Source organism: Odocoileus virginianus, chromosome 9 (assembly GCF_023699985.2).
Source record: "Odocoileus virginianus isolate 20LAN1187 ecotype Illinois chromosome 9, Ovbor_1.2, whole genome shotgun sequence".
Taxonomy (NCBI): Eukaryota; Metazoa; Chordata; class Mammalia; order Artiodactyla; family Cervidae; genus Odocoileus; species Odocoileus virginianus.
Window position 1 is genome coordinate 36,384,199 of NC_069682.1, and position 22,402 is coordinate 36,406,600.

The following is a 22,402-nucleotide window of genomic DNA, read 5'->3' on the forward strand; positions in this document are numbered from 1 at the left end:
GACCTAGCTCCCTCTTGATTCCAGGGCCCCATATCGTGTTTCCCTTGTGGCAAGCTCTCTACCCTCCACTCTGCAAAAGTGGTACGTGCAGGGACAAGCAACTGCTTTAACAAAAGCATGTATACCATTTGGCATCCTCCTCAAAAGCCCAGGATCTGTAACTTCATGGACAGAGTGAAGTGTACTCACTCCTGAGTGCCCCGCCCAGTAAGGTATAGACCCTGTGACATCCTTTGTTATCCCAACACTTGCTCCTTATTGGTGGGTTTCGCATCACACCACTTCCGCTTCAGTCTCTTTCAACCAATGAGAGAACTTAGTCCCAACTTTCTGGTAGTGAAATCTACACTTTATAGAACTTGCATTTTTGTGGATACTGTTTTGATTTTCTTCAAGCAAAAGAATTTTTACTTCTGATTTGATATTAATCTTAAGGAAATCCCTCTGTTTTCAAGTCTTGTTTCAAGAAAAACAAAATTTTTCCAACTCCCAAAAATGTTAGTAATCCTCAACTTTCTATTTCATTCAAATTGCACACAAACACTCCACAAAGATACAGAGAAGCCAACTGTATTTCTAAAAGTCAGTGATGAAAAACAAGATATGGTTTTGCTTTCTCTTTAGTGGCTGTCAAAATGTGTATTTTCTCTGAAGGGTATTGCCATTATTTGAAGAAAAAGTAGCCTTAAACCCAATTCCCACATATTTCAAAGAGAACATCAATTTACTTACGTGAATGTTTTATTTTCTTTATAGAGAAATGTGGTTAAATACCAGAGAGTGTAGTGTGCCTAAGAAAGAAGTCTGAAGTCATTCCTTGAGCTTGCTTCATATCATTTTTTTAAATGAACATTCAAGCCTGGGGATTCCCAGATGGTGCAGTCATAAAGAATCTGCCTGCCAATGCAGGAGAGTGGGTTCAATCCCCTGGGTTGGAAAGATCCCCTGGAGGACGAAATGGCAACACACTCCAGTATTCTTGCCTGGGAAATCTCATGGACTGAGGAGCCTGCCTGGCTACATAGAGTCCATGAGGTCTCAAAGAGCTGGATACGACTGAGCATGCACGCGTAAGTCTAACTCAAGCTTCAAAATCTAGCATGATTTGCTTTTAAGTTTGAATTTAGATTTTGGTTTAATCCCTTGAGTTATTGCATTACCTGCTCTGTTTTAGACAGAGTCCTTCTGAAAGTTGTAGGCCGAGAGGCATAGTGGTGCCAAGTTAAGAGTTAAGCCACCGTGATTCTGACTTCTGACCTAGTTCTTGCGTCCATGTCACCTGGAAGGAGAGGATCTCTTCGTACATCATCAAAAGGTACAGAGCAGGAGGAGGATCGACCTCTTGCAGCCTAGGGAAAGCACGTCTATATTATTTTTGAAAATTAGTTTAAATAGATAGAAGACCGCCTCTCTTTTCCTGACCATAGCTCAGACTGGACTGTGGATTCAAGTCCCAGCTGCTGCCGCTGAGCTGTGTGTGCTTGGTCATGTGTCTTAACCTCTCTGTGCCTCCGTTTCTTCACCTGCCGCAGGCTTACCAAGCACCACTGTGCCTGCTCCACTGACACTCACTCCCCTCCTAGATTTCCAGTACCTGCGGCATTTTCTCTCCAGTCCAGCTTGGATGGAAAGGGGAGGCGGGGAGGATTAATGCTCGCCCCACTCTGGGGAAGCCACCCTCTGGCAGGGAGTGAGGGAGGAGGTGTGTGAGGCCCTAGCTGCCTCCCCTGGGGAGCTAGCTCTGAGGCATCCCTGTGCTACCTCTGTTCCCAGTGGTAACTGGCTAACAAAGCACAGGGCATTGGCTGCCTCCCTGCTTCGGGGACCAGAGCTGCCTGGGCTCCTCTCCCACTGGGAGAGGGTTCCCTCTCCTCTGGGAACCACTCAACTCTAATCCTTTTGTCTCTGGGTGGGCTTCTAGAAGAACCAAAGGAAAAACACATAGGAGTTATGTATTCATGTCAAAGGGTAGTTTAAATACATGTAAAGTACATAAAAGTGTTTGGAATGCTTGGAAAGCACTGAGTAACCCGTCCAGCTCAGCCCTGATCTTTAATCCATCTATGCAGCCAAAGGTGACCATGTTAGCACCGAAAGACAGAACTGGCTCCTTTTGCCCTTCTCGTACAGAACGAGTGCCACTATGCTATTTCCTGACTTCTTTGCAGTAGGAACAACCAGGTTCTTCACCATCCAGGGAAAGTCGTTTAACTTCTGTGCCTCAGGGAGAGGGCCCTCATTCATTGTGACAGGGCTGAAGCGAGGGCCAGCATAGAGCACAGGCTTCTGTAACCGCCCTTTGTCCCAGGAACTGTGAAAACAGACTTCCCCGTCAGTATTTGCGATGATGCACGTTTGCACTTCACAGTTTGAATTCCCCACAAGAAAGGTCTGCCTCTTGTCATCAAACGTTAACTTCTATTTCTTCTACTTTACTTTCTTGAAAGAATGCTAGAACTTAAATAAGCCAAGAGGCTATATGACCTCACTTTATCTTTGATCTTTGTCATGTAGGTTGCAACCTACCCCTTTTGGACATCATGTTGTTTAGACTCTGGGTTCTGTTAGAATTCCTAGAGAATACCGGGAATTGTTTTAACCATCAGTTAGGTTCAGAGTGCTCTTTCTGTCTTCCCTGCCCTGGGTGAGGAGTAGATGGCAGTTTAGAAGTTGCAGGCAGTGACAGTCAGAGAGGTGAAGTGATGAGGCTAGAGTCACTTAGAAAGACACAGCTGGGCCGGCTGCCAGGCCACCTCCTCTCACTCTTTCTAAGACACGCGCCTTCGCTGAACTTCAGCTTCTGGACTCTCGCTTCCTCTTTGGCAGAAGTAGGGGAGCAGAAAGTGTCCAGACGAGCTGATGAGTGAGCCAGCCTGTCCTGTGATGGGTCCCCGTCTCATGCCTGACTTTCTCTGGAATCTGTGCCTCCGATCAGAGGGAAGTGACAGACCTTAGGCTTCTGTCCTCATTCCTAAGACGGGGGTGATCGTGTCACGGCTCTGGAGGCCAACACGTCGAGCACTTTCTGTAAATCACGGCATTTGCAGGTCTCAGTAAGGCAGGGAGCTCTAGGCTGATGCCCCTGACTTCTTGCCTGAGTGGATGAACTTTGGAACCAGTTGATAGGATCTCTATAAATTTTTTCAAAAACTGTGTTTCCAGTTAGCAATCGGTTTCTCAGACTCAAAATGTAGCAGTGCAGACAGTTCTCCTGCATCTTTTTATTTCCTTGTAGATAAACACAGTTGACATGACCAGAGTTCTTGGGCTTGAGTCCTGGTTCCCCTTGGTACCTGTGTGGCATCCATGTCTCTGGGTTTCCTCAGCTATAAATCACGGTCCTCCCACCAGGGGTTTGGTGGAGGAGCTGAAGAGTCAGTGCGTGTAAAATGCCTAGAACAGCATCATTCTTGGATGTAAAGCAACCAGAGAGGGTAGGGGAAAACGGATAGTAGTAATTTATAAGCCACATGACTGATCTGATCTGTTCTTTCCTTTTGTTCTGAGCTAGTCCATGTTCTGAAAGATTTTCTGTTCCTTTTGTTTCCTAAAATCATTTTTCCTTCTTGTCTCATAAGCATGACCTTCTTTTCCTATTTGAGAGAATCATTCAGGTACTGAATCCTTGTCATTTGGACTTTTTTTCTTATTCATTGTATTTATTAAACATTTGTGAGGATGGGGAGGGGTGGTTAGGAGTGAAGACCTGAAAAGGAAAGCAGAGAGACCAGTTTTTTCTTATTTCTAAATTATAGCCTTTTAAAAATGTTCTAAAAATGTGTTTCTTTGGGAATTTTAAGGCAATGGGTCCTGGATATCAACCCTCCTAGCAGATTTCCACTGTTGCATTTGCTATTAAGAGTGGAGTTTGTGGCTCAAAGGCCAGTATCAGCACCCCTTCCCTGGGGACAAGGATGAGTTGCTCAAGAGACTCACTTAGCTGGCTGGTGACGAGCTGTCTGCTGTCAGCCCCAGGAACAGCATAGAACCTTTTGGAGATGGTTTGTGTGCAAACTCTGGCCCTGAGATGATCAGACTTGCTTGGAATTTAAAAGTTGCCCTTGGGGTTCAAGGTGAAATGCTCAGGCTGGTCTCTAGGTGTTTTCTGTTGGTTTGATTTATACACATGGCTATTGAGGTTTAACATATATCCATGAAGTGTATAAATTTCAAGTGCTCATCTTGACAATTTTTTATCCCTGTAGCCACCACAGGCATCCACCGTCTCCATCACCTGGAAGTGTCCCCCGAATCCCCGTTTATTTCTCAGGGCGACTGCCATCCTGACCTGTCATCATAGGTTGGTTTTGTCTGTCCTTGAGCTTTGTGTAAGCATCATGCTAAAGGAGACAACTCTTGTGTGTCTGGCTTTTTTGACACAGATTGTATCTTGGAGACTCAGCCAGTTGTGTCTGGAGCAGCAACCTGCTCTTTGTCATGGAATGAATCTTCCATTGTCTGCATTCCATTTTCTGAATTCCATTGTGTATATATCTCCTGACATCCATGCCATTGGGTTGGGCCTTGGGTGCTTTCTAGTTTGGGCCTGTTATGAGTAACGCTGCTCCCAGCATTCATGTGCATCCTAATTAATGATTGACGTGGCTTTCTCCTCCCTTGGTGACCTCCTTCCAGCAAAGGGAGGGGTCACCAGGAATGTATCTGCAGAATCTTTGGATAGAGCAGTAAACTGGTGAATGTTTATGAAACACCATGAACTTTAGAACTAAGATAGCATTGACTTTGAAAAGCCGGGTGTTCAGTTTTATGGGCTCAGGCAAACCATTAGACATCTCCAAGTCTGTTTCCTCATCTATAAAAAGCCCTAATAGTGATATTGTGCAAAAATAATAGAGATACTATAGAATTAGATGAGATAATGAAATAAAGCCTAGCCCAACTGGGCACCCAATGTTAATTACTATTGTTGACTTTTCATCCTAGTGGCCATTGGAAGTGAAGTCAGAGATGCTATATGACTTTCTAGAAGTTTATTGACACAGCATAACCAATGCAATCTTGGTTTTAATTTGTTTTAAAACAGTAATTTGTTTTAATGCCAGATGTGAAGAAATGTTTTTCTGTTTTTCTTCTTACTGTATAACCTCTTTTGCTTCAACCTTGGTTTCTATAGGTATGTCCTGCTTAGATTTCTCCTTGTCCCTGATCTTCTAATAATAGGTAATCATTTAGAGTCCGTGTCATCTGATGTCTGTCAGGAATGCCAAGGGCCAGAGAGATAACTTGGCTATTTCTGTGGGTTCCTGGGCTTCCAAGATGAAATCGTATCCCCAAGTGTCGTATCCCTGGGGTGGTTGCTACCCAGGCAGCTTTGATGAGAACGTGAAACATTTGAGATTGAGAAACTGATGTGGAAGAAGCAGAGAGCCTCTCACAGCACAGACCCTCTTCAGACCAGGGCTCCAGCTTCGTGGTCCTGGTCCCTGTAACATCAGCCAAGAAGGCTTCTCCGCTGAGCAAACCATTCCAAGAAAGAGGGGGAAATAATGTCTCCCACACCTAAGGATATTTCCTAATTCTGAACAGAAACTCACTTCAAGAATTTTTAAATTTTCATTTTGAAATCAGTTCAGACATTCAAAAAAGTTGCAAAAAGTCAATGAAGAAATCATGTCTGCCCTTCACCCAGATTCCCAGTGTTAGTGATTTCCTGTTGACACACACGCATGCACGCGCACACTCACACACACATACACATACACATGCACACATCCCCTCCTTTTATCTAAACCATGAGAGCTAGTTGCAGGCATTGTATCCCTTTTTCCCTAAATACTTAGTGGGTATTTATCTAAAAATAGGGACATTGTGTTACAAAACTGCAGTAACATTAACTTTCATTAACTTTCAGGGAAGAGTCATTCTGTGAAAAAGAGCACACTGTTGCTCCAGGCACAGCTGGCTGAGTCTCCGAGATACAGTCTGTGTGAAAGAAGCCAGATGCATTGTTAATGATATTATCTAATCTGCAGACTTTATTCAGATCTCATCTAATGCCCCACTATGTCCTTTATAGTAAATGACAGAAAGACTTTTTTGGTCCAGAATCCAATCCAAGATACCATGTGTATTTAGTTGAATTTTTCCCTCAGGAAATATTTTGAGGGAGCTGGAACCCTTGCTATTAGCAAATCCTTCTTTTAACATAGCACATTTGCTTAGCTGTTCACTGGCTTCTCAGTGGAAAGACTGGGTCGAAAGCATACCTTCTAGAATATTCACCTGTGCTTATGGGTGAGAAGATATAAAAGTAGTTAAATATATTCAGTTGCATTGACTGCATGCAAGAGAGACTATAAGACTGTTAGGGAAGATTCACTCTTCTTGGCTCTTTACGGAAGAAAAAAAAACTTTGGTGTGTGAACGCATGTGTGCTGTGCTTGGTCGCTCAGTGTCTGACTCTCTGCGACCCCATGGACTGTACCCCTCCAGGCTTCTCTGTCCATGGGAATTCTCCAGGCAAGAACACTGGAGTGGGCTGCCATTTCCTTCTCCAGGGGATCCTCCCAACCCAGGGATCGAACCCAGGTCTCCCACACCGCAAGCGGATCTTTTACTGTCTGAACCACCAGGGAAGCCTGGTGTGTAAATGATGTGGGGCTAAAATTTTGGTTGATTGGCTGTGCAGTTGGGACATGTCTGCCTGATAACCAATGCACAGAGCTGCAGGTGTGCATTTCCAGAAAGCAGACCTTACGTTTCTTCTTTCTTCAGACAATGGTCACAGTAGCTGCACTTTCTTTGGCAGATGTGGTGCTGGAGAAAGCCATGCACAAGTGCATCCTGAAGCCCCTGAAAGGACACGTCGAGGCCATGCTGAAGCACTTCCACGTGGCCGATGGCTCATGGAAACAACTCAAGGAGAACCTGCAGCTCGTGCGGCAGAGGAATCCACAGGAGCTGGGCGTCTTCGCCCCCACCCCTGACTTTGTAGACGTGGAGAAAATCAAGGTCAAGTTCATGACCATGCAGAAGATGTATTCGCCAGAAAAGAAGGTCATGCTGCTGCTGAGAGTCTGCAAGCTCATCTATACCGTCATGGAGAACAACTCAGGTGAGGCCACCACCTCATCCAGGCTCTTGGCCCTCCGATGGGGCTGGGATGTGTTGGGCTTTCCAATCCCCAACTGCTCTTCCTTTCAGCTTCTTGACTTCACCAAGGGGCTCACAAAAATGCAAATTAGCCCACATGCAACAAACTAACAACACCAAAAATTCAGGGCAGGGCAGCAATGAGTTTTGTACAATGCCAGTTTATAAAAGCTTTAGTTCAGAAACTTCCCTGACAATCCAGTGGTTAAGACTCTGCACTTCCAACGCAGAGGGCAAGAGTTAGACACCTGATCAGGGATCTAAGATCCCACAGGCCTTGTGGCCAAAACATCAAAACAAATAGAAGCAGTATTGTAACAAATTCAATAAAGACTTTAAAAATTGGTCCATATCCAAAAAAGAAAAAAAAAACCCTTAAAAAAGTTATGTTAAGCTAAAAAAAAAGATTTAATTCAGGGCAGTGGATACAGACTCAGTCTTGGGTCTGAGTTGAAACCCTGGGTCCGGGAATGCGTTCATTAACTGTGGGGCTTCGACCTCTGTAATCAACCTTCCAAGCTGCAGTTCTTTTCTTGTCCTGGGTGTGACCCTAGGCTTCCTCCTAAGGTGGGCATTAGACAGATCAATGTTTGCATAGCCCCAAGCATGGTGGAGATAGTCCTGATTATTCCTGTCGTTACTACATTCTGGCCTGTGAGAGCCTGTGTCCGTGATAGCATCTGTCAGAAACTTGGAGCGTTCAGGTCTCATTACAGTCATTTATTGGCCATCCTTCCTTTCATTGCTCTGAGCTGATGCAGTGCAATAGGAATTCACACGTGTCAGCCCTCAGGTTTCCCCAGGGCTGCTACTTGTAGATGCGAGAGTGACCCTGATTTGTGGGTAGTGATGAGCCCTGTGGTACCCCAGGTCTTGGGTGAGCCTTTTTAATTCCCTGGATGATCACAGTGTTTCCATTGAGCGAAACTGCTTCATGGAGAGGCAGCAGAGAGAAAACACAGGCTCTGTTTTCTCACGGCTGGGGGAGGTCACCATGAGCATGCACTTTGCAGATTGTTGAGCAGAAATGTTAACACGTGAGCTCCTAGGCTGGTGATGCTGGCGGATGAACACCGCTTCTTAAGCATACTTCACATGCAAGAAATGGATTTTCTTTTATTTTTTTGGCTGAGCCAAGCAGCATGTGGGTCTTAGTTCCCCAACCAGGAGTCGAACTTGCACCCTCTGCCTTGGAAGTGCAGAGTCTTAACCCCTGGATGGCCAGGGAAGTCCCAAGAAGTGTATTTTCTGTAGTCTGTCAAATTATAAGAAGTCCCCCACATTATATCTGCACAGGATTCTGTTCTTAGGCAGTTTCTCAACCTCAGCACTAATAACATTACAGCCAGCTAGTCCTTTGCTGTGGGAACGTCCCACTTCCTCTAGGAAGTTTATCGGCATCCAGATGCTTGCTGTTTGCACACCCACCCTCCCTTCATGAGTGTGAAAGATGTCTCCAGACAATGCCAAACTTCTCTGGGAGGCAAGAGTCACCGCTAGTTGAGAATCTCTGTCGTGATAAAACATAGTACGGACTGACCATCTTTTTGGTCAGATATTAATCAGATGTATTTATTCAATGTCCACTGATGGAGCACATTTAAGTCACACTGAAGACGGAGAAGGACGAGTTGTTCCTTGCTGAAGTTGGTTTTGGTCACTATGGTTTGGTTAATTTGGACAGAAACCAATAGGAAGACACAAAGGAGAAACATCCTAAGTAGACACTTAATGCAAAATGTTTTATTCTGTCACTTGCTGAAAAGTGAAACTCTTTAAAAAAAAAAGGACTCTTATTGCACGTGTGTGTGTGCTCAGACATGTCCAACTCTTTGCGACCCAATGGACTGTAGCCCAATAGGCTTCTCTGTCCATGGGATTCCCCTGGCAAGAATGCTGGAGTGGGTTGCCCACTCCAGTAGATCCAGGGGATCTTCCCAACCCAGGGATCAAGCCTGCGACTACCTGCCTCTCCTGCGTTGAGGCCGATTCTTTACCGCTGAGCCACCAGGGAAGCCCCGATTTATTGCATGTGTTGAGGCAAATCATGGAAATGGGAAAACCCAATCTTCCCTGTGTTCATTGACTTGGACATTCATCCTGAAATTGTGAGTTAGGGTCTGCCTCTGATGAGGGCAGTGGGAAGGAGCCCTCCCCACTGTAGGATTCCAGAAACACCCACCTCACTTCCCCTGCATGGCTCTTTGCTAATAAAAGCAGCAAGTAGGACATGAAAGGGAGAAATGCGGCTAAAAATAACCCATCTGTCCCCCCCTTTCTTCCTACTCCAGGGAGGATGTACGGAGCAGATGACTTTTTGCCGGTCCTGACCTATGTCATAGCGCAGTGTGACATGCTGGAGCTAGACACGGAGGTCGAGTACATGATGGAGCTTCTGGATCCATCCCTGCTACATGGAGAAGGTAGCGGGCATTTGGAGAAGTGGGAGGAACTGGGTGCTTTTCTTCATTTTTATTTTCTTTTCTTTGTAAATTGAGGCAGAGTTTGCAGAACATGAGATAACTATTTGAAAATGAGCAATGCAATAGCCCTTAGTACATTCATGGTTAAACTAAAATTAACTATTGTAAAGTGGACAATTCAGTAGCGTTTAGTCCAGTTGCAATTTGGAGCGATCCTCCAACTCTTTTCAGCGCCAAAACATCTTCATCCCCCCAAATAAAACCTCAGATCCACCTGGCACTTACATGGGTGCTTCTTGACATATTCAGGGTTAACAGCCGTTTTAGTTTTGTGAGAAGGTACTGACTTTTTTCCAGATTACAGGAGTCATAATGTTCGTCGCAGAAAATTTGGAAAAATAAAAAAAACACACAAAACAATGCAACCCTGCCATAATTATACTTCACCAAGATTGCTTAGTTGCAGTAAAGGAAAAAAAAATACCATTCAGTAGAATCAGGGCCAATTTTTAAAAGAAATGGTTTCTTTGATTTCACAGGGAAACTGTAAAGTTTCGCTGCAGAATATTTCCACTGCCAGCATAACTGCCCACTGTTGTGTCAGTGAATCGGACAAAGGCCTATCTTTGGTTTTCATCTTTATTCTTTAAATTTGGTTTTCAAGATGAAAATAGCATCAGTGATTTCCTTTTTTTACCAAAAAAAAAAAAAAAAAAATAGCACCTGCTCATCGTTCACATAAAACCACAGCGGAGTAAAAAAATCTGGGCGATTTGCTTTCAACTTACTTTGTCAGTTCAGTCGTCCTCCTCCTGTCTGCCTCATTCCAACACGTCTTCACAGGAATCCCTGTCCTTACACAAGGGTTAAGTATTTTATCATGGAAATAATTAGGGTGTTTGTCACCGTGGTGCACAGGCCTGAAATAACGAGGACTCTTGTATGAGCTTGTCTTAAAGGGGAGCAGATCGGAGCTTGTTCGGCCTGTGTGTCCTGACAGTTCATTTCATATATCTCAGCCCACATGGACTCTGAGTGATGAATTTACGCCTAACATTTTTTCCTCTAGTGAGTTTTAGTCTGGGCTTGAGTGAAAAGGTCCATCCACATGCCGATGGGATTCCCCAGAGAATGTAGCATCCTGGGATTTTCCCTGGAGGAGACGGCAGTGCACTGTCACCCCCCAAATGTGTGCATTAGTTCCCTTGGTCCCCAGGGTCTGGCTCTGGGTCAGAAGATCTGACCTCTAGGGAGCCCTGTGGTCCCCCTCCACCCCTGCAGGGACCCGCTGACTCAGGACCAGTGATGAGTATCTTTTCATCCATCCCTTTACCTCTTCCCAGTTTATCTCCCCTCATGGATATAAACCAATGCTGAGGCTGGACCCTCCAGGATAAACTGCCCAGACCCTGCCTGGAGCCTTCCTCCGGCTCTGCCCTGGGATTCCCAGGAGGGAGGAAGCATGTGGCTTTGTCCAGGGACCAGGAGGAAACATACATTCATTTCCATGCCCTTTTTTTCTTTCTTCCATGGCATTATTATTGTAATTGTATATGCAGCGAGGGTTATTTTGAGCTTCAGTCATGTTTAATTCTAGTAATAAGTGTGCTGAACTCCTGGGGCTTTGGGGAAAGGACATGTCAGCCTCCCTCAGAAAATTACCATTCTGTTGCTGACAGTGTGTACTTGGGACAAACACATGCTTACCTCCTGTGACCTGAGGATGGAGACAGCCACTTCCTGTCATTTTCCCCAGCATTCCTCCAGAGTGAGGCATTGCTCAGGGTACTGTGTCAGTGATAGGTGGGCAGGTCCTCACCTCCGGGAATCACAGAGAAAGACAAGGATGCAGCTAGAAAACATACAGAGCAGTCAGTCAACTTGGGGTTTCACTGGAGCCCACCTTCACTCAGCCATGTCCTGGCTTCTTGGGCTCCTTTCTGGGAGAACCGGGCGGCCCTGTCAGGCTGGCAGACCAGGAGGAGACGCACGGCTGGTCCTGCCCTGCATCCTGCCCCACAGCCCAAAACACAGCCCACATCAGTTTTCTGCTGTTGAAGCAGGTCATTTCATTTACGGAAAAGACGTCATAGAATCCTTTTGACATGCACAGCCCTAGTGGCAGGGTTAGTTTTTCTGAAATTTAAACCTTACTCTAATTGCATCCACATGTTTCCAAGTGTGGTCAGTTTTGTGCTTCCAGCATTTGGCGTTTTCCCCTCAGTGGCCTGAACTTTGAGCCATAGAGTGAAAAATTTGACATTAAAAGGAAACCACCCCCATCCCCAACTCAACAGTCGTCGTCCCTCCAAGTCCAAGCTCCAATTCTGACACCTCCACAAGCCTCTCTTGAGTCCTTGGGTTCCATATTGGTTTTTCCTAAAATCCTCTGTGTCACATTTAAATTCCATACTACTGAGTTTCCCAGTCAATCATGTGATTTGTTCATGGGTAAAATATTTAGTAAAACTCAGCCAGTTGAAACTCTCTACTGTGTACCGTGGGGGCTGCCCTAGGAAGCTTACAGCTGAGTGGTAAATCTGCCAAATTAGTCAAATGACTCTGAACAAAAAGGCTGACCTATGATGGATGTATAGCAGGTGTGCTGCTCAGAGTGGGCGAGAGGATGCTACAGTAAGTGATAACCTCCAGGGATGTCCCTAGTGGTCCAGTGGTTAGGACTTCACCTTTCAATGCAGGGGATGCAAATTTGATCCCTGGTCCGGGAGCTAAGCTCCTGCATGCCTCCCTGCCAAAAAACCAAATCATAAAACAGAAACAATATTGTAACAAACTCAGCAAAGACTTTCAAAATGGTCCACATCAAAAAAATCTTAAAAAAAAAAAATGACCCCCAAATCTCTGCCAGTGACCTGAAAACCACAAAATTGTTTCTCAGATTCCACGTCCAGTATGACTTAGGGGGGCATTCAACTCATTTCCTAGATGGTGGACCACTGCCCTCTTGAGTGTTGCCACTCATTGACCAGAGAGAAAGTTCTCTAGGGTCTTGTGTTAACACTCAATACTTTGGTGGTGGAAGTGACACTTGGCAGACAAAACTCATTTAACCACAGCTAACTTCTGGTCCCTGCATGAATAACACACCAATATCCGTTTTTTTTTTTTAATGCATTTATGGAGTAGGGACTCAGATTCTAATTTTTACAAACCCAGCCCGGCTCTGTACCTGGCTCAAGGTGGAGATTCAACAGGTATTTGGATGAAGAATGTCTCTCGGTCCACAACGTGCAGTGTCCAGTGGCAGTTTGTAATAAACATCTAGCGCGCCCTCTAGTGTTTCTCCAGCAAGGAGCTTTACAAGTTCCAGAAAGGCATCTCATCGTATTGGGTTAGCTAAAAAGTTCTTTCCGGTTTTCCTGTAACATCTTAGAGGAAAACCAGAATGAACTTATTGGACAAGCCTATAGTTTAGGACCAAACTGTGAACACATTTACATGCCTTTCAGAGTATTGTAAGTGTTTTTAACACCCCCTCAGACATAAGAGGGCTTCCCTTAGTGGCTTAGGTGGTAAAGAATCCACCTGCAATGTGGGAGACCCCGGGATCGATTCCTGGGTGGGTGAGATCCCCTGGAGAAGGGAAAGGCTACTCACTCCAGGATTCTTGCCTGGAGAATCCTCGTGGACAGGGGTGCCTGGGGGGCTACAGTCCATGGGGTCGCAAAGAGTTAGACACAACCTAGCAACTCCGCACAGCACAGACAGGAAATCATTCCCAAATGCACCAGCAAAAGGGACGCCACTTCCTTTTCCCTGTAAATTAACCTTTTCCTAAATGTCCTCTTCTGTGAGTCCCTATGTGTAAGGGTAAGAAAGGGAAACATGAGGGAGAGGTTATTTTGAAAACCCCATATTATTGTAAGCACACTTGTATATTGTGTATTTCTTTCAAAGTGTATATATAGTTCACTTCACATTTAGCACATAGGAATTCTTAAATGAGAAGCTTCAAAGCAGGTGTTGCTGGGAGGTGGGTGGACTCCTGTTCCTACTGGAAAGTGTTCTGACCTCAGCAGTGGACCCCGCTGCCCTCACAAGCCACCACCCTTCCCCTGCCCTCAATATGTCAGGCTCCAGCGCTCTGACCTTTTCTGGCAAAGCATTTTCACAGTTGCACTTCGGTTGATTTTTTGAGTCTCAGCTTCGGAATGGAAATTCCATCAGTGGAAGCAGGGCCTGGTCCTCAGTCCCCAGGCAGTGGCTCAGACCTGGGTTAGCTGCACATCCATGGAGAGGAATGCAGGAATGGATGGAAGAGGATTCTCTTGCTCAAAAAAAAAAAAAAAAAAAAATTTGCTTGTGGAAGAGAAGGGGCAAGGTGGAGATTGACTTCCGACGCTGTGGTGCCCCTCCTGTGGTCCCCAGAGGTGAACCCCAGCAGAACTCACTCTGTCTACCCTTTCCAGGAGGCTATTACCTGACGAGCGCCTACGGGGCCCTCTCCCTGATAAAGAACTTCCAGGAAGAGCAGGCGGCGCGGCTGCTCAGCTCCGAGGCCAGGGACACCCTGAGGCAGTGGCACAAGCGCAGGACCACCAACCGGACCGTCCCCTCGGTGGACGACTTTCAGGTGCGTGGCCAGCGGCCAGGCGGGCCCCGCTGCTTCCTCACGGCCCACGCGGCTCAGGGGCCCCCCCTCGTCCGGTCATCCAGTGGAAAAGGGATATTTTAAACCATCTTCTGACCTTGTTTCACTTCTCTCTTTTCCTTAAAAGAGGGAGAGAGAGAGTGTGTGTGTGTGTGTGTGTGTGTGTGTGGATTTGGCCCAAGTTTTGCTGCCCTTAAGGAAATAGTCAAATGAGGGCAGGACTTCCTCCTGAAGGTTCTGCATGGATACTGAGCACCTAGGCCCTCAGAAAGCCTACAGGAAGGATGCTTTTGGCACAGGTGGCAGACAGGTGACCTGCCATATGGAAACAGCCCTGTGAGGCCCTGCACTTGACCTGGCCTCTCTGAGAAGTTGGAGGGGCGCAGTGACCCCGTTCCTTTTTTCTCTCCCTACCCCCTACCCCTAAAACAGAAGACCCTAGGGTCTCATCAGCAGTGTCAGCTCTGGCAGCCTGGTAGGGCCAGAGCTGGAGCATGAATATTTGAGCCCAATCTTGCCTGAATTCCCCATCCAGAATTTTCTCTGTCCATGAACTGGTGCTGGGAAAGTGGGGTTATTATGGAGCATGCTTCCTGGAGAGGAAAGGCGGGTTAAGGCTGTAGAAATCTTGACCCAACACAGGATCGCTTCATGGGCTCAGTCTGATGAATTGATGAGTCTGCACAGGTCTTCGAATATTATTTTAAAAGCTTCCAGCAGAACTGTGAACCCGGACTGAGTCCACATGCCACGTGGTGAATTCCCAAGCAGGCCAGATTTGTCTCTGAGTCCCAATTCACTTTCCTTGCCCTTTTTGCCTTTTAATGCTCTGAAAACACTCAAAAGGTACATTTGGTTTAAAGGAGCCTGTTGTGGAAAGTCAGGGTCAGCAAGGTGTTCTTAAAGGAAAATGCATGTCCTTCCAATTCCCACCTTCCCCCAGCCCCCTGTCTCTATCTGGAGCTTCTTGACCAGAGACCCCTGGAGTCCACGGAGCCCTTGTCTCACACACACCCCTCCCTACCAGCCTCGCTCACCTTGCAGACGGGCATCTTCTTAGAATAGGCCAAAGACAGAGATTGTCGGCACTCAGCTTGGCTGAAGGAGCAATGCCAGGAAGCGAGGCTGCACTCGGAACACCTAAGTCAGGCTCACAGACACACATGTCTGCTCACGCTGGAGTAGCAAGCACCTTACCTCATGGGCAGGAGGCTGGAACCCTGGCCCTGCCACTGGCCCGCTGTGTGGCCTTGGGCAAGTTACCTAGCCTCTCTGTGCCTCAGTTTCTTCCCTGGTCAGATGGGGATTAGTGTAGGCCTCCTGCACAAAGTCCTCTTCAGGAGTCAGTGAGTGAATGCACACCAGGCGTGCGGACCACGTGTGCTGGGGGTGGGGCGCGGGAAGAGAGAGGAGGGGTAAGTAAAACAGGGCAGGTGTGTGCTCAGAGGTGCCCCGAAATGTTCCAGTTCAGAGCTTCGACTTTATCATTCCTGTGCAGAGCATTTATTTTCTGTCTGAAAATCCGATGTAACAGGGCCTCCCCTATTTTACCTGGTGACCACCACTCCTGAAGAAGTGGAACGAAGAATAATTCGGGGCCACAGACTCTGGGAGAACCGGGCGGGAGGCTGGGACACCCTGGCCCTGGTCAGGACCCCAGTCTGTCCTTTGATGCCGCTCGCCTGGCACTGCTTATGACACGGGGCCTTGCCAACACCCCCCGCCCCCCGACACCTTCCATTTCCACATGGCAGCATCCTGCACCCAGTCAGCGCATCTCCCAAGTCTTTCCACAGAATCCATGTTCCCCCCACCACCACCAACTTTCCACAGGGCGCTCAGAGCCACTGGAGCCTTGTGTTGGGTTTAGCGGTGTGAAATCTCCCTTAGGGGAGAGAAGGATGGTCCACTGTCCGCAGTAACAGCATAGCCTCTGCTTAGGCTTTGTAAAAGGTAGTCCAGAGCCAACAGGGCCTGTGCTCTTGTGTCCTCATGTTATGTGTCTCCCCCTGCTGTCCTGGCTCAGGCCCTTCTGCCCTCTGGGTTACTTTTCAAGCTGGGAATAAACCCGGCATCACTTGTAGTTGACACTCTTTTTTTTTTTTAATTTGGCTTGTGAACAACAGAGATTTATTTCTCACAGTTTTGGAGGCTAGAGGGATAAGATCAGGGTAGCAGTAAGTTGACACTCTTTGCCAGGAATTTCTCAGCCCTGCGTTGTGAAAGGGACTGAAAGAGCAGGGCTGAACAGACTTCCTGCTTCTGACACTTGGGAAGAATTACAGGGCTTCCCTCGTGGCTCGTTGGTAAAGAATCTGCCTGCAATGCAGGAAACACGGGTACGATCCCTGGGTTGGAACGATCCCCTGGAGAAGGGCATGGCAACCCACTCCAGTATTCTGGCCTGGAGAATCCCATGGACAGAGGAGCCTGGCGGGCTACAGTCCATGGGGTTGCAAAGAGTCGGACACAGTTGAGCGACTAAACAATAACAGTACAGTAACCCAGACCATGCAGTGTGCTCTCCACTGTCCCGACTGGGATCAGCCCCCTTCCCTCCCTGGGAGGCCCGGTGTCCTGACACTGGACGTCCTGGTGAGGCTCACCTTCAAGCCCTCTCCTTGGCATCCCACGGGTTCATCTGTGCCGTCTCTCTTCCTCTTCTGACTCTGCCCCCCCCAATCTCTTTTTTCCACCCCCTGCAGAATTACCTCCGGGTTGCATTCCAGGAGGTCAACAGTGGCTGCACGGGAAAGACCCTCCTCGTGAGGCCGTACGTCACCACTGAAGACGTGTGTCAGCTTTGCGCCGAGAAGTTCAAGGTGGCCGACCCCCAGGAGTACAGCCTCTTCCTCTTTGTGGATGAAACGTGGCAGCAGCTCGCGGAGGACACGTACCCGCAGAAGATCAAGGCCGAGCTGCACAGCCGGCCACAGCCCCACGTCTTCCACTTCGTCTACAAGCGCATCAAGAAGGATCCTTATGGCATCATCTTCCAGAACGGGGAGGAAGACCTCAGCGCCTCCTAGGGGACTCGCAGAGGCTTCCCAGTGGTGCGTCCAAAGGGGGAGACTTAGCAACCTGGCCTCTGGCGTCCACGGTCTTGTGCAGTCATCTCCTTGAGGACCCGTGACCGAGCCATCCACAGGCCCGCTTGGCCAAGGGCATCTTTAACCACGACTCCCCAGCGAGCTCGCTGAGGTTCGGCAAAGAGGAGGACCTGTCCTTCAGAGGTGGAAAGTTGCATCCAGTGGTTCAGGTGTCCCCACATGGCTTGCTGCCTACCCCTCAGCCAGGTATTGGGTTGGCTCACGTGTGTGCATATGTACTGAATAAACATTTAAGTACCAGCTCTCCTCTCGAGTTCAACAGCAGGCGTTTGACAAGACTGTCCGATGCAGTGCATCAAGGACCTCTCAGTTCTGTGGATGCCTTCATCCACCCTTCCTTCCTTCCCCCCCCTTTTTTTTTTTTTTTACAAAGAGCCTTTGTGTTTTTATATATTTCATAGAAGATTTTATAGCAGTTGCAGGTAAACTGTCAGGATTGGTTTTTAAAATATTTTTGTAACTTTTAAGATATTCTATAATTATGCATGTGACTTTAACATTGAATGATGCAAAAAAGAAATCTCTTGCTGGATTTGAGAGTATTGCATTTTAAAGGTCTCTCTTCCGTAACTGGATGTTTCGGCCACTTTGTGGGGAGAGACTACTGGGTTTCTTACAGCGATGTATTTCTGACACTGGCCACAGAATGCCTTTGGGAATCCGATGTACTGTCATTACCTTGTTCACGCTCAGAGCTATCATGTTGTTTTGTGTTTTCACCAAGTGATGCTGAGAATCAGGAGAGAAATGAATGTAGAGAGAGACTGAGAGGGAAATACAGACTCTTCATAGGAGACTAAAGAGTGGAGCCTGCTGGTTCAGGCTCCTTAAAGGAAGTGGGAAAAGGAGATAGAAGGAACCACCTATGCTGAAAATACTGTAAATATGCAGTGAGGTTTGCAAAATCTGTCCCATGTTATTTGCTTTTGGAAGCAATTTTGAAAACCCCACGAGGAAAAAAAAATTAGAGCAACAGGTTTTTTTTCCCCCTTTTCCACATAAATCAAAACTAACAGCATCAAATTCTTTGGGGCAGAAACCACATAATGTGAGTTTCATCGAGTTAAATAAATACTATTTGGAAAGGAGTTTGCCGATGCACCAAAAAAGCCTGTCTGTGTTGTAGGAATGTGTGGTGAAGTTCAATTTCTGTTTTATGAAACCTGTTTGGGTGGGGGTCGGGGGGTTGCACAGAGAATGAATTCTTGTATCCGTGTCACACAGGTAGTTACAGAAGTATGTTATTGTACTGTGTAAAGATGCCCAGTCATCTGATTTGTTTGGCTTTCTACTTTGTACCTTTTCAAGCTTTTGCTATACATCTGGAACCCTCAACACATACTGTGTTGTATTTCCTTTTGTAAATGATTTTTAATGGAGTTTTGCACATAACTCTTTGTAATACTGTACGATAATTCATGTGTGAAAATAATTCTTGCAATATCCTCACATTGTCTCTTTTCCTTTGAGAAGCGGAGTGTAATGATGTACCCCAGAGTGTTATGTAAAACTGGAATCCACGCTGGTATTTGTGGTTAGATAATCCTCAGACAGGAAACAGAAAAGTTTATGCTGTGTTTTTTTTTTTTAGCCAGCTCTTGTTCTGACAGGAGGCAAAAATCCTGCAGCAGAAGGAAAAGATGGTCTTCTGACCTGAAAGGTTTTGGTGTTTCTGGGAGTACTGCAGACACTCCTCTCCCGCCTCCGCCCCCTCTCTCCCCCACCCCTGCCGCCCAGGTCTTATGTAACCTCTGAAGTGCCCAGGCTGAGAGTTTAGGGTTGTTGCAAAACCAACATTGCAGAAGCTGCCCTGTTCCTGCTGCTTGGAGCCAAGCCTGGCAGAGAACAATGGCACGATAAGTCCTTGTTGAAGGAACGAACTTTCTAACCCAGCAGTAGGACGGGCACTTTAAGATCAGAGCTATAGCTGAGCAGACTGCCTGCTTTGTATATTTACAATGAATTCCGAGTGACAGTTTGGTCCTGATGGTTGTGAGAGCATCAGCTCTTCTTATCTTCAGAAGTCCGTTCCCCTGCTGATTTCACGCGGGTCACAATGTCTGAATGGGGGCCGCCGGAGTAAACTTCGGTGAGATCAAAATAGGACGCCTGTGTGAGCAGAAGAAAACATCACAAGACGGCCCCTGGCTTTGTCCTTGGGCAATGTTTCCCTGCTAACATGACAGCATCACATGTCTCCTCACTTTTTTTCCCCCCTCCGACAGTTCTCACTTCTCAAATTGCCAGGAAACAGATTTTGCTGCAGTTTGGAAGGAGTCAGAGGAGAATAAAAATATATATGCTGGGTGGAGGGAGAGGGAAACGTATTTCCAAATCTAAAAATATAAAAGTTGAATGCCAGCCAGAGGAAAGGATTTTTTTTTTTTTAAACGTTACATGCGCTGCCAAGTATTCTCTCCTCGGGGGACAGAGAATAGAAACTGTTCATGTAGTTCAGTACTGTGTGGAAGTTACAACTTTAGATCTGTAAGAAAACACAGAAGGCAGGAAACCCAGCCATGAATGCATTCATTCATAAATGCGGCTTCACGTCTGCTGGGCAGCTCTTCCCTTCATCTTTAAGAGTCTGGAAATGAGAGAGTGCTGTGATAGTCTTCAGCACTGCCCACTTATTCTCCCAAAGGTTTGAGAGGAAGGGTTACATACATGGACACAGCTATTTTCATCGCCTGGCAGTTATCTGGTGGTAAAAATCCTAAAAAGTAATCATTTTCCAAGCCATGTTCATGATGGTGAATTTGAGAGCAAAAGTGTTGTTGGTCATTTTGTGAGCCCTGATCAACCTGGACATAGGGGAATGTTCACATAACATGGCAGAATCCTAAACGGATCGTAAAAAAATAGAAGAGATAGATAGAGGAAGATCTGGTGGTTGGTCTCAGAGAATACATGCTTATTCGAAAAAGATGTCTCGCTGCAGCATGGAAGGATGGGTGGCAGGTGGCAGCACCTCCCCCCTTGGAAGAGTGACTTTGTCAGGAAGGTATGCAGGGGAAGTTTTATAAAAAATTATTCAGAAAGGTCTGGGCCAATAATGTTTAATAAAGTGGTAGCCAGACCCCTGCTCAACAGGCAAGTCTGCTTTGCTTGAAGTCAGCGGGGGTTTGCAGGGGGCAGTTTCTTGCCTCGATGCTAATAAGCTAAACTTCAAAAGTTGGAAGTTGCCTGATTTCTGAAATTTTGTACGTAGTAGACATTTAGAATATTATATGAATGGATCTGAGTATTTCCTTCGACCAAACACAGACCCGCTGAAGCGTCTCCTGGACTCTGGCTCTCGGCCTGAACGGGGAGGATGCTTAGAGCCTGTGGACAGAGGCTGGGGGCTGGGAGAGGGGTAAGGGGTAAGGCCAGGCTCAGCTCAGTGCTGTGGTTACCCCCATGGCCCCTGGAGGTGAGAGAGGCGTACATTTCCACAGCCAGCCTTCCCTGGGGTCCCTGGGGAAGTGTCACCTCACACAGCTGGAAGCATTCTCACCCCCCACCCCACCCCAACTGAGTCCCACTCCTCCCCTCCCCACCCCAGGGCCCTGAAGGGGAGGGGGAGTTTAGTTAGTTTTTAATGAGCTGGGCGGGCTCTGACCTTTCCCCATACTTATCTAGTTCTAGGAGAGGTGCAGACTGAGCCAAGCCCCTCTGCCAACACCCGCCCCCTCCACTCCCCGCCCCCATTTCCCCCCACCCCCCGCCCTGCCCCCAACTCCCCACCCCGCTGTCCCCAGGGCTCATTTCTGCAGGTCCTATTTTCCATCAGTTCTCGGCTTCCACTGCTTCACTTCACCTGCAGGCCTTTAAAACCCCGATGGCCAAGCTGTCCAGACCATCAGAATCTCTGCATCCAGGATCCAGGCAGCAACTTTTACTGAAATTTCCAAGGTGAGTCCACTGAGGCTGAGAAATACCAGGCTAGAGCAAGACACAGGTCTTAGGGGAGACACACGCCTGGAAAAGGTAAGACCTTGTCTACAGCCACAAACACCTAATCAAGCACAAGTTCTTGGTCTCATCTGTCTGATTTCAGCAAAAGACCATAAGATAATGTGCTCGTAACATGGCACTGTTCCATGCAAATAGGAAGCAAGCCACATAAGTGATTTTCAGTATTCTAGTACCCACATTAAAGAGAGAAGAAAATTACAAATGGGTGAAATCAATAGCAATATATTGCAGTATTACTAATAATTTATTTGATTTTAGTAATTATTATATTTAACCCATGATATCCCAAATATAATAGTTCAACAATTAATCTAAAATCTTAGAGATATTTTACATTAATTTTTTTGTATTGTCTTCAAAATCTTGTGTGTACTGGGCACATATGTCACATCTTATTAGCCAGATGTCAAATGTTTAGGAGCCAAAATTGGCTCATGGCTACAATATTGGAAAGCGCAGTTCTACCAAATTCACTAGGAATGATTTAAGAAGCTGAAGAATGTAGCTATAGCATATAAAATAAAATCACATCCAGAGCATCTATCCACAAAACACACAGACATGCACACTGTCAAACAGGCACTTCTTACCAGCCGAGGAACTAACAGTGTCTTCCTCTTAACTCCTCTGAGAGCCATACGGCACTGAATTAATCCATGTGAAGTCTTAGTACCCAGTTCTCCACCAGCACATTGAATGTTGTTACTATTATCATGTACCCAGTTCTCCACCAGCACATTGAATGTTGTTACTATTATCATGAGATAATCAACTTTGAAAATTTTCCACTGCCACTGGTTATTTCTACTTCCTCATCCATGTTACTATCTGCTGGCAATTTTTCTTATGAAAAAAATAAAGGCAGTAACAGGTACCAAAGGTTTAACATTTATGTGTGTGTGTGTGTGTGTGTGTGTGTGTATACACCAGGGCTGCCCTGGTAGCTCAGATGGTAAATAATCCACTTTCAATGCAGGAGATCCAGGAGACATGGTTTCAATCCCTGGGTTGGGAAGATCCCCTGGAGGAGGAAATGGCAACCCACTCCAGTATTCTTGTCTGGAGAATCTCCATGGACAGAGGAGGCCGGCGGGCTAGAGTCCAGGGGGTCGCAAAGAGTCAGACACGACTGAGCAACTAAGCACAGCATACACACACACACACACACACACACACACAGAGTG

General features: G+C 46.6%; 1 protein-coding gene across 13 annotated transcripts in view; it reads left to right on the forward strand.

Moving 5' to 3' along the window:
* The window catches only part of RIN2 (Ras and Rab interactor 2), a 227,673-nt gene that overhangs the window by 183,392 nt on the left and 21,879 nt on the right, over nt 1-22,402 (forward strand). For all 13 annotated transcript variants that reach the window (XM_070472222.1, XM_070472226.1, XM_070472221.1 and 10 more), the window contains 4 exons: nt 6,770-7,075; nt 9,405-9,536; nt 13,967-14,130; nt 16,854-21,155. In XM_070472222.1, the coding sequence (XP_070328323.1) occupies nt 6,770-7,075; nt 9,405-9,536; nt 13,967-14,130; nt 16,854-17,177 (926 nt within the window). In that variant the 3' untranslated portion in view covers nt 17,178-21,155. The remainder of the gene's footprint in view (nt 1-6,769; nt 7,076-9,404; nt 9,537-13,966; nt 14,131-16,853; nt 21,156-22,402) is intronic.